The sequence below is a fragment of the Mus pahari genome, chromosome 20 (assembly GCF_900095145.1).
Source record: "Mus pahari chromosome 20, PAHARI_EIJ_v1.1, whole genome shotgun sequence".
NCBI lineage: Eukaryota > Metazoa > Chordata > Mammalia > Rodentia > Muridae > Mus > Mus pahari.
In genome coordinates, this window is record NC_034609.1 from 37,521,146 (window position 1) to 37,540,856 (window position 19,711).

General features: G+C 43.7%; 1 protein-coding gene across 1 annotated transcript in view; it reads left to right on the forward strand.

Moving 5' to 3' along the window:
• Vat1l (vesicle amine transport 1 like) overlaps nucleotides 1–19,711 on the forward strand; it is a 163,845-nt gene that overhangs the window by 54,496 nt on the left and 89,638 nt on the right. Inside the window, exon 4 of the mRNA XM_021220394.2 lies at nucleotides 15,316–15,458. Coding sequence (XP_021076053.1) covers nucleotides 15,316–15,458 — 143 coding nt within the window. The remainder of the gene's footprint in view (nucleotides 1–15,315; nucleotides 15,459–19,711) is intronic.

The following is a 19,711-nucleotide window of genomic DNA, read 5'->3' on the forward strand; positions in this document are numbered from 1 at the left end:
ACATTAAAATTCCAAGTAAGACGTGGATTTACTCAAAAGAATTATATTTTAGCCATTCAATAGAATCATCCTATTCAAGAAAATGATGGTGTCAAGATTTTTTTTCATGATCCATCAAAATACAATGTAAGCTTAGCAATTAAAAAAAAAAAAAAAAACACCAAAGTTCCCAGTGGTGTTCATCACAGTTCCAATTCTGCGGGTAAGCAAACACGTTATCAGAGAACGAATGAAATAAGCCAAAGGGGCAGAGTGCGTAACTCTGACAAATGCCATTAGAGTTGATGTTTGGGGATGCAGCTCTTTATAATGGCCACAAATGTGTGTTGCTTTTGGAACAATGCTTTCTCTGCAAAGGGCTTAATGGAGGCCAGCGTGGATTGCCACCATGGTATTATGTCACCTTTCATTCTCCATTGTTTGCACATAGCAGGAGAAATAACTCATATGCTCAGAGCTTCTGCTGTTCTGGACAATCCATGGCTCCCTGTGATGCCAGTTACTTTTTAGGAATGAAGGTCATATCAGAAACAAAGACTACAGTGGTTCACATTTAGTTCTTTTGTTGGTTGTGGTTTATGTGTATTGCAATGGGTGTGTAGGAGGATACAGGGGACCAGTGACAACCCCCCTTCCCACCCCCCCCGGGCTAACTTGGTGCTTCTGACAAATGATCGATGTGTTGTGTTTCCCCCATGCTAAGTCAGCAGTGAACTCCTACATTTGTTTGTTTGTTGGAGGTGCTAAAGATCAGTCCCTGGGCTTGCATCTGCTAGGCAAGCTCTCAACCACTGAACGACACCCCTAGCCCCCTAAACCCTCATTCCCCTTTTGACTTTATGCAGCTAAGTACATTGTTCTGCCTGACCATCAGAGAGTAGATATGATTTGGTTTGAAAAAAATGCAAGGTTGCATGTGATGCAATGTGGTGCAAAGAGAAGGAGAACTTGTGGAAGCTGTTGGTTGCGTGAGGAAGATCTCTCCTCTAGACTGTGTCTCTCGTGCATCTCTATAAAAGGCCTAGCGGGGCTGGGAAGTCGCGGTTCTAAGTCGATGGAAGGAGTCGGTTCTAAGGCAATGCAGTCACACAACTTTTGGCGCCCTTATAGAGACATGAAGTCATGCTATGCAAATGTTTCCCTTCTACATCTTTAGTGTTAGACTGATCTTTCTGATTCATCCATGCTGCCGCACATTCTATCACCCACATAAGACAGCTACGAACACAAAAAAATATCTACAACTGCTGATGCTCCGTTGTGCCTCGTTTAAGGGAATGTTGACGTTCAGGCCATTATTTACTGGACCTGAGTCCATGGAAAGAGGTGACGGGGTAAACCAGCACTGGCCAGGAAACAGAAGTCGCAGGATACAGGATTGATGTTGGAACTGTAACAGTAACTGAAAGGATACAGCGTGAACTAGCCTGTGGCTTTGTGAGCCATGCTTCCTGGCAGCACAATTTATGGTGAGGCTGTCTATCGAACACGAAAGTAGTGTGATAGTAAGGTCCTCAACAAAGAACTCACTACTGTGGGAAACCATCAACTCCCATCCTGGATCCATTACAGGAGGATGCTAAGTTGGGAAGTGCTTCCTCAATGGGCCAAACATTGGACTGAATGACTCCAGAGCATTTCCAAGTCCCGTATCTTCCATCCTGTGCTTCTTGGACTTCAGCATGGGAGTCAAGCCCAAATGTCTGATCCAAAAATCTTCTCGAAAAGCTAGGATGAGATGAATTTTTCATGCCAATGTTGATTGGTGGCATGCAGTGTGTTGAGACTCTTGGAAGACTCTTTCCTTCCTACTTACAGCTACCTTGAGGAGGGTACCATGACCATACGCATGTGCTGGTGTGATTTGCCACCATGGCTAGTAAATATGATGGAGTCTTTCTGGAGGTGCTCTGTCCCCAGAACGAGCTATTTAGTGTTCCTAGGGCCTAGAAAATCTTGCAGCAGAGTGTTGATGACCAGTGCATGTTCCACGGACACATGTATGGCACATAAATATTTACTGAATCAAACATGCACTAAGTAAAGCATTGTGAGATGCTGAGGAGACAGAGGTAGGAATCGTGTTGCCTTACAGAGATGACAAAGAAGGAAAAAAAAAATGAAAGATTCATTGATTCATCCGTCCCACATTTTGTGAATAGCTTCTATGTGCTCTAGATCAGTTGTCCAAGACCATCAGAAAACACAGGTATTTCCATTAGTATTCATAACAGTAGTAAAATTACACATGAAGTAGAAATGGAAGTAATTTTACAACTGAAAGGTCACCACAACATGAGGAACTGTGTATTAAAGGGTCATAGGATCAGAAAGGTTGAGAGCCACTGCTCTTGATAAAGAGGTGACTAAGGACATATCAAAGAGGCCGTTGCTTAAACAAGGGAGATAGTTTAGCAAACAATACTAAGAGTGAAATAATTTTGCTCCTGATATATTCACAAAGAATTTCGGTTAACTTTGAAAGTTTCTCCTTAAAATGAAGCAGCAGGACAAAGAGCTTCGGGGACACTTGCTGCTCTGCAAAGAGCCAGTCTGAAGATGAAGGCACAGAAAGATGAAGGGACTAAGTCTAAGCACCCCAGTGGGGAACCTTCTCTGGATCCTGATCCACTGCACATCAGTTCCCTACAGGACTAACCAGTGAACTAGTCTGATCTGGGAGCCTCAGATGTCACCTCCAACAGTGACAGGTCCCGACCTGCCCCATTCAGAACCTCAGCCTGAGGATTTGTAGAGTCCAATGACTGATCTATGAAGGCTGGCAGGATCAGAGCAGCAGTCTGAGTTGGAAAAGTTCGTGGTCAGGGCAGGCGCTTTCAGAGGAAATGCTACATCACATCAGAAAGCGCTGAAACCAGTGTCGGGCTCCAGCTGGAGTCAACCACTCTGGTTAATGAGATGCCTTCAGCAAGTGCAGACATTTAAAGCAGGTTGCTGAGTTGTAAAACCAAATCCCAAGGATGAGAGCTTGATCTCTGCAAGGCGCCATGGCAAGAGGGTTCACAAATGCCTGTGCTTAGGGAGGAGATGCTGTGTAGACTGCAGCTCAAAGTAACAGAGAAAAGCATGGTTCCTCACAGGTTCTATACCTCTGTGTCTAGTTTGTTCACATGGTTGCCTGGGGGGGTTTATAGCCGATTACCTCAACTGTCTGAATATAGCCATCCATCCAGAGCAACCAGTTCAAGTCCCTCAAGTAATATGCAATACATCCAAACATCAGACCCCAAGTCTTACCGAGTCTCTTCCCACTTGTCCATCTTTCTAAGTCCTTTTCTTGGCTCAATATCAGCCTGACAGCATAACCCAATTTACCTGGATGCTTGTAGTTGATATCTATCGAGCAAGGAAAATTAACAATAGCATTTCCCACTTTCCCATTTCAACCATAAATTACATGGTGTACTTGGTCACCTGGCTGGACTGTAATTCAGTTTGGTTCGGGTTGAAAGAGGTGCATTGATAAAAACCATTGCGACAAACTGGGTACAAATTGTCATTTGGCTGCAAACAGGAACCTGGCATCCCTGCTATGTGAACGCAGCTATCCTGGGAAGTCTGTCCAGGTGCGGCAGATGGAAGGCAGCCAGCCTGGAAGGGATCTGACTGTGATTTAGAGTCCTGCAAGGGGACTTTGCCATCTGGTGGGCTGGCTGCTCCTTGGCCAGGATTCTAGCTACATGGTTACTAGAGTCCAGCTAGAGGCAAAGAGGCAATCTGTGAGCTACGGATCTTCCTGTGTCTGTGCATAACCTCCACAGCCTGCAGAGAATTGCTCACCAGAGACACAAGACTTGGTGTGGTGCCTATAAGGGCAGGTTAGTAGGGCTATCATATTCAGTTGGGCAGACTATACACTGCACAAGGACAACTACTTCATGAAGACAAGCAAAGAAGATGGTCACTTCAGCTGCCCAGACTCACCTCTCTGTGAATACAGGGTTATCTTTCCAATTCACATAAAATTCTAGTAGGATGTTGTTTCAGAGTGACAATAGTTATCAATGGAACCCTTCCAACCCAGCTAATTGCCCTGCAATTGACAATTGTAAGTCTCAGAGTGCCTTAGAAAAAAGCCATTTATCATGGAATAACTGGACCCAAGATCGTTACAAAGAAATGAAATTGTACTTTAGAGAAGAAGAATAAAAAGCCTGGAATTCACTAAGCTCCTGGTCTGGGTGCTTTACCATGCTGAGCAAACCCCCCTGCTTCAGTGAGGATGTTTCCCACCTCTGGGGCAGTCAGCACTTTCTCAAATGTACAGATGAGAAGGTGGAGGCTCAGTGTGTGTGTGTGTGTGTGTGTGTGAGAGAGAGAGAGAGAGAGAGAGAGAGAGAGAGAGAGAGAGAGGAGAATCTCAGCACTCAAGAGGCTAAGGCAGGAGGATTGCTGTGAGTTCCAGATCAGCATGGACTGCAGTGTAAGATCTTGTCTCAAAAAGAGCAAAAAGTAAATAATAATAATAATAATAATAATAATAATAATAATAATAGGAAGGCAGACCAATGAGTAGAGAGGGATGGCAGAAGAGAAAGAAGATTGTAGTGTGGTGAGGAGCTACGGTAAAGGCTGTGAGCGAGCGTGCTGACAGAGCACGAGACACTCACTCTTCCAGGGAATTCTGGGAAGCATCCCCGAAGCAGGGCTTTGGGAAGGCGACAGGGGAAATGCCAGAAGCCAGTGGTTGTGGTTTGAGCATGAAAAGTACCCCACCAGCTTAGACACTGAATGCCTGGTCCCCAGCTTGTGACCCTGTTCCAGGAGGCTCTGGAACATTTGGAGCAGAGCACATAGCTGGTGGAGGTGGGTTGCTGGGAACAGACTTGTGACTATTAGATCATGGTCATATGCTCAGTGCTGTTTCCATGTCCTGGTCTAGCATCATGGGAACCCTGCTGCTACATGCCCCCTGCCACTACAAACAGGCCTGTTCCAGCTGGCATGCCTCCGTCACCATGGAGGACGGTAGTCTCTGAAAGTAAGGTGTAAAATAATTCTACCCTTCTTCAAGCTGCTTGGTCAGGAATTTGGTCTCAGACACAGGAAAGTGACTGATAATGACACTTTGTGAGACAGCTGCTCCTGGTTTGACCCTGTGTAAGTCACAGCATAGAAGAAGTGACCTCCTTTAAACCCCATTAGACCCTTGAGTTAGTCATTTCCATCCCTAATCTAAAAAGCAGGGCTCTGAAGCTCATCTAGGCTCCATGTACCTATATTTAACCAGACAGTGAGAGTCCAAGAATCAGCCAGGGAGTGGAGTCCAGAAAAGACCCAGGAATTGGAGCCAGGAACTTCATCTTAAAAAAAAAAAAATTACAGTATTTTCATCAATTCTGAGAATTTCATATACATGAATGCATACAATGTATTTTGATCATTTTCGGCTCCTAATCCTCCCCCGATGACTCCTTGCAGATCCCCCTCCAACTCTCCCAGTTCCCAATGTTGTTTCCTCTTTTTTAATTTTTAATTTAACTCACTGATTCTGATTGTGTTGCCCGTATACTCTCAGATGTGGGGCTTTCCACTGGAGTGTGGTCGACCTACCAGGTACCTGACTCTCCCACCCCAAGAAACCATCAACTCAAAAGCTAAGAGTAGTGGTTTATGACCCCTCTCTCTCTTCCATCTTTTTCAAAAATCTATCTTCATATATATATATATATATATATATATATATATATATATATTTCTTTTTCCAATTTTTTATTAGGTATTTTCTTCATTTACATTTCAAATGCTATCCTGAAAGTCCCCTATACCCTCTCCTAACCCTGCTCCCCTACCCACCCACTCCCACTTCTTGGCCCTGGTGTTCCCCTGTACTGGGGTATATAAAGTTTGCAAGACCAAGGGGCCTCTCTTCCCAATAATGGCCAACTAGGCAATCTTCTGCTACATATGCGGCTAGAGACACGAGTTCTGGGGGTACTGGTTAGTTCATATTGTTGTTCCTCCTATAGGGTTGCAGACCCCTTCAGCTCCTTGGGTACTTTCTCTAGCTCTTCCATTGGGGGCCCTGTGTTCCATCCAATAGCTTAATGTGAGCATCCACTTCTGTGTCGCACTGTCTCCCAACCAAAAAAAAAAGCCCAGGACCAGATGGGTTTAGTACAGTTCTATCAGACCTTCAAAGAAGATCTAATTCCAGTTCTTCTCAAACTAGTCCACCAAATAGAAACAGAAGCTACTCTACCCAATTCATTCTACAAAGCCACAATTACTCTGATACCTAAACCACATAAAGACCCAACAAAGATATATATTTTTTGAGAAAGGGTCTCACAATGTAGCCCTGGCTGACCTGAACTTTGCTATGTAGACCAGGCTGTCCTGTAAACTCACAGAGACCTGCCTGCCTCTAACTTCCAAGGGTTGGAATTAAAGGCTTTCATCAACACATCCAGCCCTTATCATCGTTTTTGATACAGAGTCTTAGGTAGCCCAGACCAGCCTGAAGCTAGCTATTGAGCCAAGAGTAGTCTTCAACTTCTGATTCTTCTGCCTCTACCTTTTGAGTGATAGAATTAAAGACCCGTACCACAATTCTAGTTTTAAGCAGTGCTGGGCATTCTGCTCAAGCTTTTGTGCGTGCTAGGAGAGTACACTAGCAACTGGGCCACAATAGCCCCTATTATAATCATGACTACATATCCATTGTACAAATCAATGCACTTTGTGTTGATATAACCATATAGGGTATATATGGCAATTTGATCATAGGTACCTTCCCTTTTACCTCTCTTGTCACCTCCCCCTGGACCTTTTCTATCCAAAGAATGGGAGCATCATCTTGCCAAGCCACTACCTCTGTGTTGTCTCCTTTTTCTTTCACTGAAGGTGAATAACAACGAACCATGAGCTTGCCCTTGGCACTACAGAGGCATGGGTTAAATCCCATCACTTCCAGTTACACTTCTAAACCTGGTTCCAGTCCTGGCAGAACTACCTTGACGCTGTGCAATTGTCATCTCTGAGCCTGTGTTCATGTTGGGGACCAAGGACAGGTTTGGAAGCATGAGATGGCAGCAAGCGTCTGTCACAATGCTTGATGGAAAATAACTAGCCTGTTAAGAGTCTTCTCTTCTCTTCTCTTCTCTTCTCTTCTCTTCTCTTCTCTTCTCTTCTCTTCTCTTCTCTTCTCTTCTCTCTCCCCTCTCTCTCCTCCCCTCCTCCTTCCCCTTCTCCTTTCCTTCCCCCCTCCACCCATTGCAGCCTACTGTAGCTCGAATCCACTGCTATCCCAACTGGGCAGACAAAGTTGACCAAAGTTGACAAAGGTGGTTTGGATCTTGCCTGTGACTGTAGCTCTGAGACCTGAAGAAAAGTGTATACTTACTCCATTCCCCTTCCTAAGGTTTGCAAGGCCCCTTTTCAAGAGGGAGTATTTCAATTCAGAGAAAATAGCTACAGGACAGTTACAACTACAATTGGCTGGTGAGTCAGAACTCCTTGGAAACTCAGCGTACAGCTTCTGTGGCTCCAACTGGGGTAGCTCAGAGGTCAGGTGCTTCCAAAGGGTTAAGAGTTTCAGGTCCTGCTCTTGGTGTTAAGGACTTATTTCCTCTTCCTGTGTCTGAGTCACAGAAGCCTATGTCAGTTTGTCTTGACTGACAGGATCCCACACACTGGGCGTGCATGTGGCTGTGATGCCAACCTCACTTAGGCAAAGAGGAAATGGAGCGTGACAGGGCCATGACAGAACACATTAGAGGCAGGAAACCATCATGAAGCAATGGATCCCAGCACTGCTGCACATCAGAATCCCCCAGGAACTTAGAAAGGATACACTAAGAACCAAGTCCTAGTTGGGTTTTGAATAGAATCTTGCCATTCAAGTCTGTTGGGTGAACTTCTTACCTACACCCCATGGAATAGATGCCGCCTACCTGCATCCAGAGTTCTGTGCATCTTTTATTTAAAGATTTATTTATTTTCTATGAATACACTGTAGCTGTCTTCAGACAAATCTGAAGAGAGGGCATTGGATCCCATTACAGATGGTTGTGAGTCACCATGGGGTTGCTGGGAATTGAACTCAGAACTTCTAGAAGAGCAGTCAGCGCTCTTATCCACTGAGCCATCTCTCCAGCACCCCCTGTATATCTGATTCCTTAAGAAGACTTATGAAATTCAGACGGCAACCCCCCACCCCCATCTGGACAGTTCTCCCACAGAAGGTCTTTGTGGAGCCTAGGAATCTGCATTTTAAGAGGTCTCTAAAGAGGATACTGAACGGTACTAGTTCTGAGATGTATTCATTCATAAAACTAGTACTCATTCATATAACTAGTACTCATTCATATAACTAGTAGAAGATAAAGGGTGAAAGGCTAACAACATCTACCAAGTCTTTGAAAAAACAAACAAACAAACAAACAAACAAAAAACAATGTGTCTACTGCTTTGCAGGGGAACTAAAAGGAAGACGACCCTGTCGTGTAAACTGCTAGAAGCTGTTAGCAAACATCTACTCACCCAAATAGGGACCAGCTGACACACTCAAGTCTCCCTTGGTAAGCCAATGAGTTTATCTGGCTCACTCACAGCATCGCCAGTGATTCTGAAACACTACCGGAAAGCCCCACTGTAGGCTGGGGGATGGCTTCCCCCACAGCTCTGTTGCTGCTGGTTTATATCAACTTGCTGCAAGGTGAAGTTATCAGAGAGGAGGGAACCTCAACTGAGAAAGTGCTTGCCTAAGATAGGGCTATTGGCAAGCCTGCAAGGCATTTTCTTAATTAGTGATTGATGGGAGAGGGCCCAGACCATTATGAGTGGGCAATTGGTCCTGGGTTCTATAAGAAAGCAAGCTGAGCAAGCTATTAGTGAACAAGCCAGTAAGGGGCTCCTCTGCATGGTTGCTACATCAGCTCCTGTCTCCAGGTCTCCACCCTGTTTGAGTTCCTACTCTGGCTTCTTTCAGTGATAAATTTATGGATGTGGAGTGCAATCCAAACAAACCCTTCTCCCCCCTTCCCCAGCTTGCTCTTGGCCATTGTGTTTCATTATAGCTATATTGACCCAAACTAAAATAAGGTGCAGATGGAGCCTCACCCCCTCCAATTAGCCTCCCAACTTCTATATTCTCTGCCACTTAACAAGACCTTATGCATCCAGGTATATCTCCCCCCATCCCCCATGGTACCATTGCCATTACATGGCAATGGGGTATGAAAAGGAGTGGCTGGAATATCAGATGAGCATCTAAGGATGCTCCAGGCCCCTCCTTCTACAAAGGAACATGATCAGGCCCAATCCTGACAGTCTATTTTAGCCACAGCTGCTCTGAAGAAGATGGTAACGGCTGATACAGTCCAAGAAAAGCATTCCTCCATAGGTCCATAGATCCTGAGTGGTTAAAAAAGCATCGTCCCACATTCTTGACTTTTTTCTTTACCTTGATCACGTACCTCTTAGGATTGAAATTCTCAACATCTGCCTGTTACAATTAATGCCATGTTTAGGTCAACAGCTTTGCAACCGCACAGCAAAGGAAAAGGAAAACTGACGAATCTTCAGAGAACAGTGGGCAAGCACATAGGATACACCTTGCTGCTTTGAGTGGTGGGTAACAGAGAGCAACCCCCAAGGTGGGATTTGAATATCATGTTCTTCCCAGAATGGAACGTACTAATTGTTGAGCAGGCAAAGGATAACATTAATTGAGAAGTCCCAACATGGGACTTTCTATTGTCATACACAAAAGGCTTAAGGATAACGTGAATGTCCAGAGGCCCTGGCTTTGTAATATAGTACACGGTACCTTTGCAAGTCTGTGCCTCTGTGCATTGGTGAAATCGGAAAACACCAGTCTATGATTCTTTGGAATAAATCTTTCCTCTCCATTTCCTCTACGCATTTTCTCAGTGCATGCCCAGGTTTGTTATGCTAAGTTTATTTTCCCATTCTCTGACCACATTAATGGCCTGTGGTTTCCATAAGCTGTTTAAAAGTGAAAACAACCTTTAGAGGAGCTAAGCAGAAGTCTATTTTTGAAGCGAACTCAGAAGTGGTTATGACGCCAATAGACACTTCCTTTCCTGTTCTCTCTTTTTTGCTTTGCTTTTCAATGGTTTGGAGGGATTGCACTCAAGGAGGCCAGCATGCTTGGTCTCGAACTCATTCTGTATCCCAGGAGGGCCTTGAACTTGCAATCTCCTTGCCCCCACTTCTCAAGTAGCTGGGATGGGTGGCTTGTGCCCTCAGGTCTAGTTTGGCTTTCACTGTCTCAAAGAAATGTCTCCAGATAGACTCTCTGGGGTTCAGTTGAAGAACGAGTTAGTGTGAGCAAAAAACAACAACAACAACAACAACAACAACAAAACTTAAATGGGAACAACCTTAAAAGCCATCCATTTTAAAATTGATTGGTGAGTTAATTAATGTGTACCTATGCTCATGTATGTCTACATCTGTGCAGATACATTGCTTCAGTGCTCACCTTTCAGAATTTTACTGAATGTTTTCCCATCTCCAAGGCTATAGCTGAAGGCTGTTGCTTGCACTCAGTATGCACCATGCTGAAGGCTAATCCTACCGCTTCTCTAACCATTTGCTTACTGCCCCTGGCTTTTCTACAGGAGGATCTTGACTTGTATTGCCTTTTCGTTTGTTATTCAGAGTCATGGAGACCTGAAGCATTTCTTCATGATTGTCTCTGGACTTCCTACTCTCTCTGTTTCGGGGCATTGTGGGAGGCTCCAGTAACCTTGTGATAATGGAATGACAGGAATAAAGCTAGAAACCTGTACACTCCTATACCCTGAGACCCAGCTCTTTAGAGCAGACCAGTGAAACCTTTGAGATTGAGGCCAAGAGCTACAGTATCTCCAAGAATCCAAGCTAGGTGTATCTAATTGGTGACCCCCGGTCTTCACGTGTCTGCTCATAATTATGAATGCAGTCAAACACATCTGTAGATAACAGCAGCCAAAAGCTTGAACTGCTAAAAGGTCAGATCCTTGGTCCTCAGCCTATATGATCAGATGGACAGATGGAAAAATTGCCAGCAGAGTAGGTGACCTTAGAGTCCAGGCATGTGGCTTTCTCAGTCACAGGCCCAATACTCTGAATGCCCGTTTTGAGGCTTAAATAAGAAACAGAAATTGCTTTGGAGAGGTTTAAGGCTTTAACAAAGCCTTTAGTGCCTGGCTCAGGAAGGGGACAAAAGGAAGCACAACTGCTATTATTGTTGCATTGTTAGCCATAGAGAAGGACAGGGGTGCTTGGGGCAGAATGCTTGTGTCCCTGTGAGGGAAGAAGAGCCAATTAAGACAGGTATGTGAGTAACTCCATAACTCCGTTTATTGCTACTGCCAGGAACACGGATTGTGTTGTTCATTTAAATGCCATGGGGTCTGCAGGTAAATTGCAAAATCCTTTTTATTGAGAAGTCATTCCATTTCCCACAAATGTTTATTGAGTCCCTGCGATTCCTGGGCTAGCTAGGGAAAAGAAAGAATGAATGAACTGCTGATCTTGCACTACCTGGGGAGCGAGAAGAAAACAGAAGACAGATTTCCTATAACCGTGAGGGAAAATGCTTAACTAGAGAACACAGCGCAGTATTTACTGTTAAGAAAATCATTGAGAGCATACAGGGGTCTCTAATCATCTCAGTGAGTTGATGGGATGCTAAACGGCCACAAACAGCTCAAGTTGTGCTTTGCAACCCTTCTTACTTATACAATAACCTATTATACGGTAGACACACTTACACAGTATACAGATATTATTGAAAGAATCCTGATTATCTACTGCTAATTAAATATTCTTTTTGAAGTTTTTAAGATTGGTCATAAGTGTGTATGTATGTGTGTCTGTCTATCTGTCTGTCTGCCTGTCTATGCATGTGCATGAGAATGCCCAAGGAGGCAAGAAGAGGAAGTTAACCTGCTGAATCATCTCTCCAGCCCCTAAATGTTCTATATTATATATTAATTATATGCAAATGTGTTTATGTATATAACACTAACTATACAAATATATCTTTATGAATATATAATTATGCAATATTCTAACTATGTAGTATGTAATATATATCTTATATATATATACATATATATATATATTTTATGCATAATACTCAATGTGACATTATATAGAGTCATGCCTGTATATTGATTATTTCAGTCAACAATAGATCTCATGTACAGCCATAGTCCCCTAATGTTACAACCCTGCCATTATAGGACTGTTTTGAGCTAGAATATCTTGGTGGGGCACATGGTAGAATAAAGCAACCCATATCATAATCAGTCATGAAGCAAGAGAGATTGAAGCCCAGAGTCCCAATATCTCCTTCAAAGGCCACCATTACTGACAATGACATGAAAACTCCCAAAAAAACTCCACCTTTGGGGTAATAGCATCTCTCAACTGCACTGCAGCCTGGGAAATAAGCCCTGAACACTCACACCTTTGCCAGATTTTTTTAAAATTCAAATTATAGCAGAATTTGTATAGAAGTAGCCATCAAACTAAAGTTGTGATTCTTACAATGGTCCCTAATCCGAGGTAGTGACATCCTCAGAAGAGGAGAAATTTTGTACACAAGAAACCGGCACAGAGGGAAGACGAAGTACAGACACAGAGGCAGTGGGTAGCCATCTGCAGGACAAGGAAAGCAGCCTGGAGCAGAAATCTGCCTCGTAACCTATGGGAGGAATCCACACCTTTGATTTGGAATGAGTTGCAAAGTGCAAGAAAAGAAGCTTCTATCATGAGAACCACCCAGTGAATCATGTCATTATTGAAGCATTCCTTAAAAAACTGATTGATCCATCCATTTTCAAGGTGGTCATGACTTGTGCTTTGGGTCAGATGAATTTGATGTGTTGTCTGGGGGAACCCATCAGATGGAGACAAATGTCAAGAGCATTGAACTAAACAATGGGGGTTTGGAAAATAGTTGAGTGAGTAAATGTCACATTTGCCCAAAGACAGAGAGAAGGGGCTGCAGGGATGTTAAAGTTAATGGTATCCTCTTCCATCACTGTCAGGGTGTGCTCAAACACACGTCAGAGATGTCGCCAAGGCTGGCATGAGGTCAGAGAACTTGACGGGGTCACTGTATTCACTGGCTGATGATACTTACGCTCATTTAGAAGACAGAGCCCTTATTGTCCTATGAAATCTGGGGCAAAACATTAAATAAATACCAAGACCATCCTTAGCGTAGAGAACTGTCCCCTGTGAAGAGTCTTAGGTTTATGTCCAGGTTCTGAAATGCTGACCTATCATGGATCATGATCAATCTATTCTAGGCAGCGAGTTACAACTGCTTAGCTTAAAATGTCAAAGCAAGCTGTCAGTCTAGAATAATAGAAAATGGAAGCGACTGCAGTTGGAAAGCCTTTTGGTTTGAGTCCCAGCCATGGCTCTGAAAAACTGAGAGGCCCGGACCTTTCTCTTATCTGTAAGACAGTGTTGGGGGAGGATACACGGGGTGCTATTCCATCCTGTGAATCTCTCCATCTTGCCTTTAATTGGAAAAGGTGGTAAGATAACATTTCCGTAAATTGACCTGCCAACTCGAGTTACCCACCAACAGGAAGACAAGAACATAAGATGATAGGCAGAAGCAGCTGTGGCAGATGACTGGTAGAAAAATCTCCCTCCTTCCAATGGTAAATGGGATGCTGGAAAACAATGGCAGTGCATATATATATATATATATATATATATATATATATCCAGTAAATTGGGTTTTACCAGAAAGTTTTGATATGCGCATGCTCACATAATTTTGTTCAGTGTCTTAATGTTGACCGTATTGGTAGAGAAAACACAAACCACCCACCTCTTAACTGTGTTTGTAATACCCCCCTAGACCATTTACCATTTAAACCACATGTTGACCTTTTTATTTGCCTGGCCATCTTTAGCCCTGGATCTAATAAGTCTCCAAAAGGGATAGATGATTAAGATTGAGAATCGAGTAAAAATCACATTTTTGTCCCGGGTATAATACCTCATTTAACCCCTCCCCTGTGGGACACTGTCAGCCAGCCATATCTGCTCCACACGCAACATGCTGCCTGTGGCTTGCTGTGTGCTTTTCAGTCTAGCCATGGAGGACACACCAGATACGTCAACAATTACTCCCACAGAAGCAGTTCTACGTCAGTACTAGGTGGAAATGGGTTTGGTGGACTCTTGATGATGGAGGTGTCAGAGAGACTGAGCTCTGGGTGTCCATGGCAGATATTAATTTGATGACACATGCACGGTCAGCTCTTTCTTTGGGGAATTTCGTTTCTCTCCAGTGCTATATACTGTTAAACTCTGAGCTACTGGGTTAAAATCTGGGTTAAATCTGGTTTTCTTTTGGGTCTTTTTATATGTAAGGGAGAATGTGTGTGTATTTATACTTACGTGTGTGGATAGGCTCATGTGCACATATGTGTTCTTTGTGGAAGGTCCTGAGAACCATCTTGCATGTTGTTCCTCAGTTTGCTGTCCACATTTCTTTTGTAAAAGTGTCTCTCACTGGCCTGGAACATGTCCAGTTGGCTGGGATGGCTGTCCAGCAAGCCCCGTGTATTCACCTGTCCCTGCCTCCCCAGCACTAAGGTTACAAGCACACTCCACCATGGCCAGCTTTTTGCTTTTCTTTCTTTTCTTTGCCACCCCCCCCCTCCTTTTCTGAATATAAATTCTGGGGATTAAACTCAGTCCCTTGGTTTGGCAAGCCATGCACTCACAGGATGTGCTATGTTGCTGACTCCCTGTTTGGATCTTAATCCTGTTAGTGCCTAAGATTAACTTACAAAGAAAACATTTACATTCAAGTGTTGGTTCAGAATCTGCTTCTTAGAGCCAAACTCAGGCATTCTCCAAGATTGCTGTGGAGCAGGTAGCCTTACTGCTGAGATTTAGCTCACCATGGTTAAATAAGAGTTTAGAGCTGGGGTTCTCTGACGCCTACTGGCTTTTCCCACACACAAGTTGTTGCCAGCCGAGACAACTGATGATCTGAAGATGTTCATTACCTCAAGAAGCTAGAGACCAAGGATACTGATAAATATCATACACCCTTAACTGAAAAAAACAAACAAACAAACAAACAAACAAACATAAATCCAAGCTTTAAAAATAGGTCAACTATACTGAAGTTGAGAAATTCTACTTTCTGCCCAGCAAGACTGACTATTAGATAGATAAGATTTACTGTTGTCTATAAGTGTTACATTTTATGCCGTGTTCTTGACCCAGGTATGTAATACTTCTCTCAGAATTGTGGTGTGTTCAAGGGTGATGTGATTACTTGTGTGTCATTGCCAGGGTCAAGCTGTGGCTCAGCTGTGTTCTACCGTCCCCAATGTGACCGTCTTTGGAACAGCCTCTACTTTCAAGCATGAAGCCATCAAAGACTCTGTGACCCACCTCTTTGACAGAAATGCAGACTACGTGCAGGAAGTAAAGAGGTAAGGGGGTGGCTGTTGAGAGCGCCGGGCTGGCCCTCTGATCTTCTCTTGAAGATGATTCGTATTCATTGAAAAGATGGATAACAGTGGAGCTGGAGAGAGGGTGATTGGGAACATTGCTGTTCTTGCAGAAGATCAGTGTCTAGCACCTCATGGACATTCACAACTGTCTGTAACTCCAGGTCCAGGGTATCTGATGCTCACATCTGTCTTCCTTAAGCACCACACCCATGTGCTGCAGATACATACATTTGGATAAAGCATTCATATACATGAGATAAAAATAAATCTTTAAAAGATGACTGGTGACGGTGGCGGTCGTAAACGTATATTGAAGTCATAGTGTTAGCTCTTAGCCTGATGCTTCTTCATACATGTCAACTCATCAAGTACTCTCAACCTCCCTGTTATCATCCCCAAGGAAGAAGCCAGTCCTACAACTTGCAGAATTAATGTGCTAGTGACCTGGTTCCTGCCACTACCCTGTCTTGACACATGCAAACTTAATTCCCGTTCATTCACATAAAAATCTCAAAGTAGATGCTCAACTGTACGAAGATTCTGAAACCCAGGCTCTTTATATTTTGGTCTCAACATCTTCCTGAGTCTTCTGATCTTTTGGTTCTACCTAAAAGATGGGAAAATAGCAATAGGCCATGTGTGGGAGGCTTTTATTGGTCAGTGCTGGGATAGATAAGCATATGCTGCCCAAATTTGATGCTAATGTTCGGGTCTTTGGGCACACTTTACTGGGAACAAACTGAAAACTGTCACCTAATAATATAAGCAGGTAGACCTGGCCTTCATGGAATGGTGAACAGTGGTATTCATACAAGGCCTTCTGGCTTGGGAATCCATGCTTTCACTGTAGAAGGGGTGACTTTCTGAAGAGTTGAGCCTGAGCCATGGTTACCTATAGGAAGAGGGAAACCTGGAAGAGAATGTTTTAGAGATAGAGGTACCTACCTGCACACCGAACAATGGGTCCAAAGGTTCAAAGGTTCAAAGGTCAAGAAAATAGCAAAACTCAACAGCATGTAAGGCCAGGGTGATCTGACTATATAATCTAATGATGGTGTGCCTGCGATCCAGAAGCTAATGATTATGGTCATGTGTGCCTATAAGGGAATCGCATGGAGAGCCCAGGTGATAGCATGTCTGTAGATGGTGTGTGTGTGTGTGTTTCACTTGGCTGCTGCCCAGGGTTAACTCGGTCTCTGCATTTGTAACTGAGAGCTGCTGGAGGAATCAGTGGTGGCCAGAATCAGTTATTTTTCTCTTTTCATAGTCTAACACTAAATTGTAACTCTTAGAGATAATTAGTCACCCAGCCAGCACCATGAAAAGGAAACTTTTTTTTTTTTTTTTACAAATCACAAATTAAGATGAAGAGGGACAAAGCTGGCTGTTCAAGCAGAAATTTAGACTAGATTTTTTAAAATATGTTTTTAGAGTAGAGTATTTTTAGAAAGGAGATGTTTAGGTGAGTAAAAGCTTCAGAATTGTTGGATAAGGATATACCCCAGTCATTAGCATGCTTGTTATACAAGCATGAGGGCTCTGAGTTCAATCCCCAGACCCAGGCACAGTGGCATATAACTATAATCCCAACACTAGGTGGGTAGAGACAGGAGGAGCCCTGGGGCCTGATGGCTAGCCAGTCTGGCCAGGTATTCTTCAAGGTTTACTGAGAGACCCAGTGTCAAAAACTAATATAAAGTCAGGCATGGTGGTGTACATCTTTACTCTTAGAACTTGGGAGGCAGAGACAGGCTCTGTGATTCTGAGAACCTAACACTTCTCCTCGTACTCGTGAGGCATGAACTTTGACAGCTGAGCCATCTCCTGAGCCTAAAGGGGGTGCGGGGGGAACAACCCTGATCTAGATTTCAACTTTGCATTGGTTTTCTTAGCTGTGTGTGTGTAAAAGCAGAAGAAAATGGGTCGAGCAGTTGGAAACCTGAGCCCCATGCACAGATATCCCCCTGCCACCCTGGAAGGGTACATAATACCTCAGGAGGAGATGTGGGAACAAACCTTAGGACAGCTGGGACAGGGTGAGGCAGACAAAGGCAGCCATGCTCAGACATCCTCTTTTCAGTTAGATGATCATTTCACAAGTGTCTTTTTATAAGTGCAAAAGGCATCCCACTTCATAGATGAGAAGATGGAAGCTTGAGCCTGATTTACCCTCCAAATCTGTGGCCTCCGTTTTTCTCCAGTTCTTTATGGTTTTTGCAAGATGACCTGAGGAAATATTTGAGCCAAAAGGATGTGTCCATGACCTTGAGTTGGTTTCCGTGGCGTGAACTGCCATTACTTATTGGACTGTGAACTTCACATTTTTAAATGCATTCTTTTTATTACCATCAATTTTAGCTCAATAAGGCTGCCTAACGGTGCCTTTAAAAATCAAACATTTGGTGGAAATGGTGCACAATATCGTTTAAGACCTTATATTCGCACAGTCATGTATTATTTTTTATTATTGATGCCTACAAATATGGTGTGCAAACACAATGGTGAGCAAGGCACACATATCCTTGTGTCCTGAAATTTCCAAACTAGTAGTCACAGTTAATGTAATAAGTGATTACGTCAGCTCTTAGTAGAGACATGCAGACCATTAAGGTGGCACATAGGAACAACATCTGACTGAAAGCCGAAAGCACACATGGGAGCTTGCTTTCAGGTCCTTGCAAATTTGATGATGTGGACACTATCCTTATTTTTCAGGGAAGAGGCAAGGTATAGAATGTATGAATACCTTTTACATATCTACACACACTGGGACTTGCCCTGCATGGCCTGCTTCCATAGGTTAAACCCTCTACCCTTTATGGTCACTCTCCCAAAGGCAGTAGGGGTGACTTCCCATACCCCCAACCCCTGCGCTTTAGTTAGGGAACCAAGCCATCCCACTTGAAGTCTATGGCTGTGGGAGATGCTGAGATGGCAGAAACAGGCTCGATCAGGGCATGTCAGACCCACCACTGGGTACCCTTGAAGTCATTCTGTGGTTGGAGGTCATCCTGTGCAGTGGTACTTAATAGATGTAGTTAGCTGCTACCTGCCATACCTTCCAAGTCGTGACAGTGTGAGCCGTCTCTGGACATCACTCAGGCAGGGCTGTGAACAATCAGCTCCCAATTAAGCAACTTTATAATGATTAACAATTGTGACAGTGGATATGCTAATTACTCAAATCTGTCTGCTTCTTATAGTGTGTGTGTGCATGTGACCTGTAAATACATGTAATTATTGCACATGAAAAATCAAAATTTATTAAATGTATTATTAATTAGTTGGTTGGTTGGTTGGTTGGAGGGCTGTGTGGCGTGATCTACACATGGAAATAAGAGGATAACATGGAAGTCATTTCTCTCCTCCCACTGTGTGAATCTCAGGACTCAAACTCAAGTTGTCAGTCTCGATGATTGGCACCTTCACCCGCCAAACCATCTCTCCAACCCCAAAATATAGAAATTCTAAACATAACTTTCTTAGCTACATGAATGAAGCTCTTTAAAAGCCCTTAGATGGAGTTAAAATTGGATTACATTGAAAATCTAGAATCCTTTGCTGATTCAAAGCAGTTAAGAGCTATTATGTGAGATGAGTCTGCGACTCAAGGGCCAGGAATGGACCAAGTCAAAAAAAAAAAGAAAAGAAAAGAATAGAATAGAAATTAGGGGGTCAGCTCAGTTCATAAAGTGCTTCGCTGCATGAACAAGAACATCTGAGTTTGACCCCAGCACACACATTAAAAAGCTGGGCATGACGGCGCATGCGTGTAATGCCAATGCTGGGAAGATGAAAACAGAATCCCTGGAGTGCATTAGCCAGGCAGTGTGGCCTGTTCGGCAAACTCCTGGCCAGCGAGGAGCTCCCGTCTCACAAAACAAAGTGGACAGTCTGAGGAATGATGCCTCAGGTTAACCTATTGGCCTTCATCCATGTGTGTGCACACAGGAGGAAAATAGAAAAGGAAATAGACACGGTGTCTTAGCCAGGATTTCTATTCCTGCACAAACATCATGACCAGGAAGCCAGTTGGGGAGGAAGGGATTTATTCAGCTTACACTTTCACATTGCTGTTCATTACCAAAGGAAGTCAGGACTGGAACTCGAGCAGGTCAGGAAGCAGGAGCTGATGCAGAGGCCATGGAGTGATGCTATTTACTGGCTTGCTTCCCCTGGCTTGCTCAGTTTGCTTTCTTATGGAACCCAGGACTACCAGTCCAGGGATGATG